The sequence below is a fragment of the Salmo salar genome, chromosome ssa08, assembly GCF_905237065.1.
Source record: "Salmo salar chromosome ssa08, Ssal_v3.1, whole genome shotgun sequence".
Taxonomy (NCBI): domain Eukaryota; kingdom Metazoa; phylum Chordata; class Actinopteri; order Salmoniformes; family Salmonidae; genus Salmo; species Salmo salar.
This window is the reverse complement of record NC_059449.1, coordinates 14,731,383-14,743,435: the sequence shown is the minus strand read 5'-3', so window position 1 is coordinate 14,743,435 and position 12,053 is coordinate 14,731,383. Positions and strand designations below refer to the sequence as shown.

The following is a 12,053-nucleotide window of genomic DNA, read 5'->3' as shown; positions in this document are numbered from 1 at the left end:
CTCTACCCTTTAGCTCAGTGTGAATGTTGCTTGTAATCCATGGCTTCTGGTTGGGGTATGTACGTACAGTCACTGTAGGGACAACGTCCTCAATGCACTTATTGAAAAAGCCAGTGTCTGATGTGGTGTACTCCTCAATGCAATCGGAAGAATCCTGGAACATATTCCAGTCTGTGATAGCAAAACAGTCCTATAGTTTAGCATCTGCTTCATCTGACCACTTTTTTATAGACCGAGTCACTGGTGCTTCCTGCTTTAATTTTTGCTTGTAAGCAGGAATCAGAAGGATAGAATTGTGGTCAGAACGCGTCTCTGTGTGTGGAGTACAGGTGATCTCGAATTTGTTTCCCTCTGGTTGCGCATTTAACATGATAGAGATAAGGTAAAACTGATTTAAGTTTCCCTGCATTAAAGTCTCCGGCCACTAGGAGCACCGCCTCTGGGTGAGCGGTTTCCTGTTTGCTTATTTCCTTATACAGCTGACTGAGTGCGGTCTTAGTGCCAGCATCCGTCTGTAGTGGTAAATAAACAGCCACGAAAAGTATAGATGAAAACTCTCTTGGCAAATAGTGTGGTCTACAGTTTATCATAAAATACTCTACTTCAGGCGAGCAAAATCTAGAGACTTCCTTAGATTTCATGCACCAGCTGTTGTTTACAAATATGCACAGACCGCCCCCCCCTCGTCTTACCGGAGTGTGCTGTTCTATCTAGCCTGTGCAGAGTATATCCTGCTAGCTGAAGTTACAGTGTTTGATGTCCCGTTGGTAGGATATTCGTGATCGTACATCGTATAATTTATTGTCCAATGATTGTACGTTGGCGAGTAATATTGACGGTAACAGCCGCTTTCCCACTCGCCTTCTGCGGATCCTTACGAGGCACCCCTCCCTGTGTCCTCTGTACCTACGTCTCTTCCTCTTGCCAATAACGGGGATGTTGGCTTTGTCAGGTGTTCGCAGTATATCCTGTGCGTCCTGCTTGTTGAAGAAAGAATCTTTGTCTAATCCGAGGTGAGAGATCAATGTTCTGATATTCAGAAGCTCTTTTATGCCGTTAAGATACGGTGACAGAAACATTATGTACAAAATAAGTTACAAATAATGCGACAAAAAGCACATAATAGTACAATTGGTTAGGCGCACGTAAAACTGCTGCCATTTCCTCCGCTGCCGTTTAGCGCTGCAGTCTAGTCCCCTGTGGCTCAGTTGGTAGAGCATGGTGCTTGCAACGCCAGGGTTGTGGGTTCGATTCTCACGGGGGACCAATTTGAAAATGTATGCGCTTGCTACTGTAAGTTGCTCTGGATGAGAGCATCTGTAAAAATGAAGCCCAACTGTCTAGGCTATGTGTAGGATAATAATAGAATTCTACTTGTGACAAGATGATACTTCTAATAGAAATGTGGTGCTATGGTTATGACAGGGTCCATGTGATACTGACCAATTTTTGAGGACACAATCAAAACCACTTTTCAACCCACAGTCTTCAAAAGTTTGTAATAATAACTGTTTTCAATGGCCTCACTTCAAGGAGGGCTTGGTGTCTAGACTAGCCATTTTGAAATGAATAATTATAACTTTGCTAGTGACTAATCAAGCACTTTCCATTTGTATAGGTTTGCAGTGTGTGTGTGTGTGTGTGTGTGTGTGTGTGTGTGTGTGTGTGTGGCTTGCTTTGTATACTCAATATCTATTGTGTCTTCATGCAGACACTATGCTAAACACAGACATCTCAGAGAAGCAAGTGTCGGGTCCACTATCATTACCCATAGAGGCCGTCTGGAGCCTGTATTAAAAACATGGAACAGAGTGAAAAGTCATTTTAACATCATAGATATCAGCTGGAATGTGGTTTAGACCAATCAGCATTCAGGATTTGACCCACCTGTTGTATAATAAACAAATAAAGTGCAGTACGTTTGCAAAGGTCACGCACGCCTATCTAAAGCACATTTAATATACTTCATGGTCAAACTTAAGCCTCACACTGAAGAAGGCTGCAAAGCCGAAACGTCTGTGTACGCTATCCTCACTGCAGTGAAAATAATTCAAGCAATCTAAAAAGGAAATAAGCTTTATGAGACATCTTTTAGAGTGCGGACCCATTTGTTTGTCAACTTAAGCCTCACCAAGAGGAGCAAAGTCATTCTGGAGAGCGTGGTCTCAAAAGGTCACCTTTGACTCTGAAATCAAAGCTAGGCTTTTAAAGAGCAGGAGCACGTAGTTTCCTCGTATGCCCCTTGGAGAGAGAGAGGATTTAAGGCACACACACACTGTTGAAGGCTGTTGGTGCAGGTCATTGGTATCGACAGGAGAAACCGTTTGCATTCCGCATGGCTTCCCTCTCAAGGTCTGGAAAGTCGCCGGGATTAGATTCTGAGTAATCATTCGATTCTGAGGAAGGCTTCCCATTAAGATTTGACCGGATTGGAATGAGCAGCGTCACTGATTACACAATTACAGATAGCTACATAGAGAGAGAGACACAGAGACAGACAGAGAGCGACAGAGAGAGAGAGAGAGCAACAGAGAGAGAGAGAGTGACAGAGAGAAAGAGAGCGACAGAGAGAGAGAGCGTCAGAGAGAGAGAGCGTCAGAGAGAGAGAGAGCGACAGAGAAAGAAAAAATTAAGAGATAAACAGAAAGACAAAAAAAAGGAATGTATCATTTCATAGTAATTTTTTTTGACAAAATATGACTTTGATGTCTACGGTGACACCATAGGTAAGGGACTGTATCACAATGCCTGCAGTGCTGCAAAAAAGGCACCCAGGTGCAGACAAACCACAAGTTCAAACACTTCAAAACCACTTGTTTGTACAGCTGTCCTGACACCGAGTGCACAAAACATTAGGAACACCTAATATTGAGTTGCACCCCATTTTGCTCTCAGAACAGACTCGATATCCTTTGGGTGGTGGACCATTCTTGATACACACAGGAAACTGTTGAGCGTGAAAAACGCCTGCTACCACACCCTGTTCAAAGGCACTTAAATCTTGTCTTGTCCATTCACCCTCTGAACGGCACACATACACAATCCAGCTCTCATTTGTCTCAAGGCTTAAAAATCCTTCTTTAACCTGTTTCCTCCCCTTCATCTACACTGATTGAAGTGGATTTCACAAGTGACATCAATAACGGATCATAGATTTCACCTGGATTCACATGGAAAGAGCCGGTGTACTTAATGTTTTGTTCACTCAGTGTATATTTAAGCAATAAGGCCTGAGGAGGTGTGGTATATGGCCAATATACCACGGCTAAGGGCTGTTCTTACGCACGACGCAAGGTGGAGTGCCTGGATACAGCCCTTAGCCGTGCTATATTGGCCATATACAACAACCCCCCGAGGTGCCTTATTGTTATTATAAACTGGTTACCAATGTAATTAGAACAGTAAAAATAAATGTTTTGTCATACCCATGGTATACAGTTGGATATACCACGCCAATCAGCATTGAGGGCCCGAACCACCCAGTTTATAATATTGCCTAACCAACACATTATGCACACACAAACAAAACAAACAAGCCAAAATTCCAGGGGGCATTAATTCAACTTTATGACTCATGTAATCATAGAAACATTTGCCCTCTCATTCTCTCCTCCGCCACGAGGCTGCCCTCTCCGTCTATCCTCTGCCAGCTAAGACCTTTTCAAACCTCTGTCATCCAAATGTTAAGGCCTTATTCATGCCAAAACGTCAGACACATTTTAGATAGTTAAAGTGACTTAGAGAGACAGAACGCTGAGTTGAACTTAACTCCCTTCAACCAGAGGGCTCATCAGAACTGCACTGCAGCAATTTGCTTTCCTCTCCCGAGTGTGTGTATGTGTGTGGCTAATAACTAGCTCTGCACTGTGTCAATATGACCTTGGCGTTAAAGGGTATTTCCACCTCTTTTCAACTTCCTTTTCATTATCGCCAGCACAATACCAGTGTCTACATGTGAAAACGGTGCATTTCTACGTTTTGTAGGAAAACATATAAAGTTAAAAAGTTCTACCCGATGACATCCCAAAAAATAGAAACAGTGATTTTCAATGAGATTTGGAGTGAAGCCCACTGGCTAGAAACGTTGCTGTTTTTCTTACTTTTAAATCGCACCCTGTGATGTCACAGAGAAGCATTTTTAGGAGTTTTCTTCTTATTTTTTTAACCACAGATCATAGAAACGCAGCGTTTTCACATGTAGACACTGGTATGGTGCTGGAGATAATGAATATGAGGTTGAAAAGTGGCGGAGTTGCCCTTTAAACCAATGGGAGGTGCATGTCAAAGCTGTTACACCATCCGTACACACGACTGACCAAACATTAAGAACAACAGACCTAGTTAGTCATTGTTTGTTTGAAACCTTTTAAAACAGTAGCTTGTCTTCACGTCAACCTTTGTTTCCAACAAAGTTAGCAGCATCAGCCCTGGTCGAAGCCATATAATAGAATTACTAGACCTGCCATCACCATTCATCAGTACGCGTGGTCTGATGGGGCTTTTACCTTTCTACTAATTATGTTTCTATGGTTAAAGCGTATGCAGAAGTCTAGATCAAATGCATCAAATGCAGAACATGGCTCCGATGCTTTTTACCTCTGCACTTCCTCTGGGTCCGTGTGGAGATCAGGAGTAGAGAGGGGCAATCTGCCAAACAAAGCAACAATAGAAATACCATTATGCACTTTGTCAATGTGGTCTAGATGATACAACAACCAGGTGCGAGATCAAGGGAGACTGTGGAACAGAATGGAGGGAACAGCGGAGCTAAGAGCAACAGGGACGGGCTGAAATCAAGAGCCATGAGGTAGTTGTGGTGGTGGAGCAGCTAGGTTGAGCTGCATGTCATGCAGCCTACAGCTCTGATATCAGGCACTGTTGGGCTGGATGTGGGCTCAATGTCAACCCTCTCTCTCCCTGATACCTTCAACAGTTTTGGGGTGAGTGAGGAGGTGGATCAGGGACTGAGGCTCCATGACAGAACCCTGTCTCTAATAAACGACTTAGCTCTTTATGGGCTTCAGTCAGAAACAGATTAAAGTGGATAAAGGCAGGATATTATACATGACCCCCCCCCCCCCACCCCTCTTCCCTTCCTGGGTGTGGGGATGTATTGGGAGAGGAGCGCAGCGAAGATTGCAGGTCTCCCGTCGTCTCCTCTACAGAGTGCTGGAATGATGGAGGGCCACAATCTCTTCCAAAGTGGAGAAGAAAGAAAAAAAAGAGACCCCAATGGCAGGCATCAAGACATCCTGATTTGATCCCTCCTTCATGTTGTCCTCATTATAACCCACTCATCAAATAGACAAGGACTTGGCCCAGATGGGTCCCCCTACATTCTAAGCCCCTTTTGTCCCATGTCTACCGAGATTTATACCATGGCATTGTTGAATACGTGTTTCAAAATGGCTTGAAGGGCATTCCAGAGCGTGCATTATTTCCCTATAACGCACAGTATATTTGCATGTTAGAATTCAATGGCTATAGTTAATTTTTCAATTCAAGTCGAATTGAAAACATTATTGGCATTGTTGAATTCGATTTTCATTATAGCAAGCTTGGACTAACGGTTTGGTAAGCTAAACTAGCAAGTCTGTTTGTTCACTGTCGTGAACTAGTAAACCTGCTAGCTACATACTTTTTTGACATTCACCTATGTCTTTTTGGTTCACTATATAACTCTCCATTTTCTTATTTCTTCACTCTATATGAGACCTATTACCTTATTCAATATGCGTGTTGAGTTTCTGGGCACTACTGGAACGTTCCGGATTATCCAGAATGTTCTTTTTAGACAACTTTTGAAAAGCCCAGATTATTTATGAACGGTAATTAAAGCAGGATTTCAGCCCAAGTGGTGTGTGTGTGTGTGTGTGTGTGTGTGTGTGTGTGTGTGTGTGTGTGTGTGTGTGTGTGTCAGCCTGAAAGCGATTCATTTTATCTGGCATGAACATATTTGGTGCCTTGGTGGATCTCTGGTCTAGGTCATTATTTTCATATTCTATCCATGGGACTCCTAGCCTTGAGGGAACCTTCTAGATTATGCAGTGAAACAGCACAGAAGTGCATTTTGGGTAATAATGGGAGAAATGTGGAGACCATATGTGCATTTCAAAACAAACTTAATGCTGTGTGTGTGTATGTGTATATGCGCGTACATGTGTATATCTAAATGTGTGTGTGTGTCTCTGACTTCCAAACCCATTCCTGCAGCATTAACCATACTTTATTGGACAATTCCACACACAGGAAGTCACAGGCAGCTTCATAGTCAAAATAGTCCTCCCCATGTGCAAAAGACAGATAAACGCCTTCCCAATAGTCACCCTTCCACCGCTCTGTCCTACAGTGCATCCCCTCTGTTATAAACACGACACACACTATCCACTGGTGACAAATAGATCAAATTAACCAGAAAGGAATAAATAAAGACATATAATCTGGTATTGTACAATTGTAATTATTCCCTTTCCTTCCATTATTCCTAACTAAATGTTTGTTTGTGTGTTGTCTCTTTTTGCTAATGACTGTAGAGGACAGAAGCCCCAATCTGGGTTCAACACTGGTGGTGTGTCATATCGTTTGACAGAGAGAGAGAGAGGGAGGGAAGGAGGGGGGGAAAGGGAAGAGAGAAGGAGAGGGGGAGTGAGAGAGCAGGGGAGAGATAGGAGGGAGAGAAAGAGAGAGAAAAAGAGAGGGAGTGGGGACAGAGGGATGGATAGAATGAAAAAGAGCAGAGGGACTCCCACTTAGTATTTCCAAAGGTTGTCAGAATATATACACTACTGTTCAAAAGTTTGGGGTCACTGAGAAATGTCCTTGTTTTTGAAAGAAAAGCACATGTTTTTTGTCCATTGAAAATAACATGAAATTGATCAGAAATACAGTGTAGACATTGTTAATGTTGTAAGTGACTATTGTAGCTGGAAACGGCAGAGTTTTAATGGAATATCTACATAGGCATACAGAGGCCCATTATCAGCAACCATCACTCCGGTGTTCCAATGGCACGTTGTGTTAGCTAATCCAAGTTTATCATTTAAAAAGGCTAATTGATCATTAGAAAACCCTTTTGCAATTATGTTAGCACAGCTGAAAACTGTTGTCCTGATTAATGAAGCAATAAAACTGGCCTTCTTTAGACTAGTTGAGTATCTGGAGCATCAGCATTTGTGGGTTCGATTACAGGCTCAAAATGGCCAGAAACAAAGAACTTTCTTCTGAAACTCGTCCGTCTATTCTTGTTCTGAGAAATGAAGGCTATTCCATGCGAGAAATGGCCAAGAAACTGAAGATCTCGTACAACACTGTGTACTAGTCCCTTCACAGAACAGCGCAAACTGGCTCTAACCAGAATAGAAAGAGGAGTGGGAGGCCCCGGTGCACAACTGAGCAAGAGGACAAGTACATTAGAGTGTCTAGTTTGAGAAACAGACACCTCACAAGTCCTCAAATGGCAGCTTCATTAAATAGTACCCGCAAAACACAGGTCTCAACGTCAACAGTGAAGAGGCGACTCCAGGATGCTGGCCTTCTAGGCAGAAGAAAAAGCCATATCTCAGACTGGCCAAGAAAAAAAAAAGATGAAGATGGGTAAAAGAACACAGACACTGGACAGAGGAACTCTGCCTTGAAGGCCAGCATCCCGTTTCATTTCTCAGAACAAGAATAGACTGACGAGTTTCAGAAGAGAGTTCTTTGTTTCTGGCCATTTTGAGCCTGTAATCAAACCCACATTCTATTAAAACAAATTCTAAGTGACCCCAAACTTTTGAATGGTAGTGTGTGTGTGTGTGTGTGTGCACACACACACACATACATACATACATACATACATACATACATATAATCTCTTTCTTATATATATATATAAATATATATATAAACTCAGCAACAAAAAAAAAGAAACATCCCTTTTTCAGGACCCTGTCTTTCAAAGATAATTCGTAAAAATCAAAATAATTTCACAGATCTTCATTGTAAAGGGTTTAAACACCATTTCCCATGCTTGTTCAATGAACCATAAACAGTTAATGAACATGCACCTGTGGAACGGTCGTTAAGACACTAACAGCTTACAGATGGTAGGCAATTAAGGTCACAGTTATGAAAACTTAGGACACTAATGAGGCCTTTCTACTGACTCTGAAAAACACCAAAAGAAAGATGCCCAGGGTCCCTGCTCATCTGTGTGAACGTGCCTTAGGCATGCTGCAAGGAGGCATGAGGACTGCAAATGTGGCCAGGGCAAAACATTGCAATGTCCGTACTGTGAGACGCCTAAGACAGCCCTACAGGGAGACAGGACGGACAGCTGATCGTCCTCGCAGTGGCAGACCACGTGTAACAACACCTGCACAGGATCGGTACATCTTAACATCACACCTGCGGGACAGGTACAGGATGGCAACAACAACTGCCCAAGTTACACCAGGAACACACAATCCCTTCATCAGTGCTCAGACTGTCTGCAATAGGCTGAGAGAGGTTGCACTGAGGGCTTGTAGGCCTGTTGTAAGGCAGGTCCTCACCAGACATCACCGCAAAAACGTCGGCTTTATGCTTGGAGCTGTATTTCAGCAGATCAGTTCATCTTCTCTACCCTGTTCAGATAAACCAGCTTCCAGTCAGAGGGTGGATAGTAAGGCATGGGCATCTGGGGATAAGCTTGGCCGATGTGACAGATGACAGTGAATGGTGCTGGGACAGTGAACTGGTGAGATGATAGTGAATGGTGCTGGGACAGTGAACTGGTGAGATATATATATGAGAGAGAAAAAAAGAGAGAGAGAGAGAGAGAGAGAGAGAGAGAGAGAGAGAGAGAGAGAGATGTTAAATATGTCCAAGACTTCCTGTAATGCAGTAAGGTGTAAAGACACAAAGCCAGTTTCCCGGACACCGATTAAACCTAGTCCTTGACTGAAAAGCATGTTCAATGGACAATTTCCATTAAGTGTTTTGTCTGCACAGAGTTTACAGTGTTGCATTGAGAGTTACATTAGCACACAGTTCTGCACTGTAAACACAACAGAAAACAATTTTTGTCCAGGACTAGTGTCCTGACAGCTAATGGACACACCGAATGGTCTGCCAGGATTTGAAGTAGCTTCCTGTTGTCTATTTGGTAATTTGATATGTGAATTCAAACCTTCCAAACATTTGTTTTGGTTGTTGGAGACGGAGAATAGAACGTTATTAGCATATTAGCGCTTTCAGTTTTACATTTATGCAAAACACACTGCTGTGAATTGTTAGTGTGTGTGTGTGTGTGTGTGTGTGTGTGTGTGTGTGTGTGTGTGTGTGTGTGTGTGTGTGTGTTTTGACAGGGTGAACACCAGGCTTCCTCTCTGGAATGGTGATAACTTCTCCCCTGTGTACACAACCAGGGATACATTATTGAAAGGGCCTGGGTTGCAACGTCTTTGTTGCTGTTTACATCCTGTTTCCGTTGCTATTTTCGAGTCCCCATCTCGACTCGACTAGCCTAAATCAGGTCTTTACAGGAAGCTGACCTTAACAAGGTTGAAAATGGCCCTCACTTTTGAAACAACAATAACTATGACCAAAGTTCTACAAACTATGAACACAGGAAGTGCATTACAAATTACAAAGACGAGAATGTCAACGAGAATGTATTTTGTGACGACTTTTGACCTCCATTTGGTCCACATGTACTTCCGGTATCGTGTGACTCCTTTAATCATTGAATCAGTTTGACTTTCTTTACAAGCCATCTACTCCTTTAGGAAAACAGAATCCATCAAGGTTTCTATACACTGCTATGCTTTTAAAGAATGGGTGAAATATGGCTTCTATAGAACCTGGTTGAGTCGAACTCGACCGTTTGAATGGAAAGATGTTTTCATTTCACTCAAAGCTATAGACTGCATTTCTCTTCAAATAGAAGTATATGGCTTTCTCATGTTCACCACAGCTAGAACAAAGCAAATCCATTCAGTCCAGAACTAAGGCGTTTTTGCTGTGTTCGCCCTGACCAGGACACTAAATCAACCAACCCATCCCTTTAAAGGGATAAATCCAAAGTGAGAGTGTGTCCCCACTGTATTTACCGTGGTCAAAACCCACAGTTCATCCAGCCCATCCCTTTAAATCATTGTTGTGCTTGTGCACTCAGCACGCTGTATTGTGAGTTGCTCTCGCCATCACATCAGTGGTTTGTGGAGACAGGGAGGAGACAGGGAGGAGACAGGTCCTCACAAGGCACTCTGTTAATGACCTTCACAGTCAGTGGACCTGACACTGTCAAAAAGCGGCAGAAAAGTGACCCAAATCCAACCTGGATGCGCTCCCAGTTCTGACTGGGGGCGAAACAAACAACTTGTGACAAACATCCCAACAAGCCTGACATTAAAGCCCTTCCGTTCGCTGAGGCTGAGAGAGAGAAAGAGAGAAATAGAGGTAGAGAGCGAGAGATGAAATGAAGAAGTAATGAGTGTGAAATAAGAAGCCTTAGGATTTGAGTTCAAATTCAATAGCGTCGACTTCTCCTGTCTATAAAAACCATGTCCCTTAGGTGGTGAACTTCATAGAAGTGGAAGGGAAAAACAAACTCCCCCGGTCAAACATCAAATACCAATTTCACATATATATTTGCTTAAGGACCCCGTGTAAATCCAGACCTTATTAAGACGAGAACTACGTCAATGTCAAGCTGGTTTCAAACAGCTCTGAGGGGAGAACAACTGTTCTGTCTTCTGAAAGAAAATTTGTCCAATTTCTCTCAGTAGAGAAAGGTAGTCGTTTTCTGTTAGCAAACTGAGCTACTGCTTGACAACAACCCTCCATACAGCAAACTGTAGACTCTTCTTAACAAGCTGTAGAATACATATGCCTGCTGTTCTCTGTTCTCATAGTCGAAAGCAGCGCTGTTGTCTTTGAGCGGCTTGGAGAGTAGGAGAAAATCTGAATCACTGGCTTGAACCCAACAACAGAGGATGGATCACAAAGACTCATGGCTGCTTTCGCCTTTGAAAATTCCTCCTCAGTGGATGAGCTACCAAACCAAACAGCATATTGGATAAAGAGCGCGAGAGAGAGAGCGAGAGAGTGAGAGAGAGTGAGAGAGTGAGAGAGCGAGAGAGATGCAAATGAGAGTAAGCGTGCGCAAGAGTAAATTTCCATAGGGAGACATGAGGAACCAAGAATCTGGGCCATCCTATCAGACAACAACATAACACCACCTGACTGGTATAACAAGGCGTTTGGTCTCCAGAGGACTACAGTAGCTGCCTTGTATTCCACTGTACAGAATAGACTTTCAGCTGTGGGCCATTCCCACCACATCCTTAAGGGCGTATCTGCTGACCAAATAAAATGACTTCCTTCTAAAGCTGACCATTGTGAGATCAACCCGGGGATGAAGAAAGTAACACTGATATTTCTAAACTCTTTCAAAAGCTAAAGAGTTTTAAACTTGAGAGGTAAAATCGCCACAAAGAACATCCCAAAACCTCAAACCCATACATCGATAGGTCTCAGTAGTGTATTATGTGGAAGAGAAATGACAAGTTCACCCTCTCCCTCAGCCCTGGGAAGGCCATGTTCTTCAGACACAAATTCAATTTACAGGGTAGTGTAGATTTGTTGCCCTGTCTCTCTTTCTATTGGGGATTAAAGGAACTTTCCTGTGTTCTTTCATCCCTCGTTCAGTGCAATTAGAAAATGACACTCCACAGGGTGTGTGTGTGTGTGTGTGTGTGTGTGTGTGTGTGTGTGTGTGTGTGTGTGTGTGTGTGTGTGTGTGTGTGTGTGTGTGTGTGTGTGTGTGTGTGTGTGCCACTCCACAGGCGGTCTGTGTGTGTGCGCGCAACGTGGTGGGCCAAACACTAAGACAACACATATCCCTCTGCCAGTCAACGTTCTCCCTCCACTTTACGGGAACACATTGCCAAAGAGTAGCCTTTTAGCTTGCAAAAAGCACCACAATGACGTCCTGTCCCTCCTTTCATCAGAATCAGCATTATCAAACGGATCAATCATTGGCTGTAGGCCTTGGCTGGAGGTGTTTGTTAGCAGTACAGTGGACGCGCTCA

General features: G+C 43.2%; 1 protein-coding gene across 13 annotated transcripts in view; it reads right to left on the bottom strand.

Annotated features, from left to right (window-relative positions):
• LOC106610235 (type II inositol 3,4-bisphosphate 4-phosphatase) overlaps window positions 1–12,053 on the bottom strand; it is a 185,049-nt gene that overhangs the window by 89,779 nt on the left and 83,217 nt on the right. For 7 of the 13 annotated variants that reach the window (XM_045722771.1, XM_045722774.1, XM_045722772.1 and 4 more), the window contains one exon: window positions 4,597–4,647. The exons of the other annotated variants lie outside the window; for them this stretch is intronic. In XM_045722771.1, coding sequence (XP_045578727.1) covers window positions 4,597–4,647 — 51 coding nt within the window. The remainder of the gene's footprint in view (window positions 1–4,596; window positions 4,648–12,053) is intronic. 13 annotated transcript variants of the gene reach the window in all.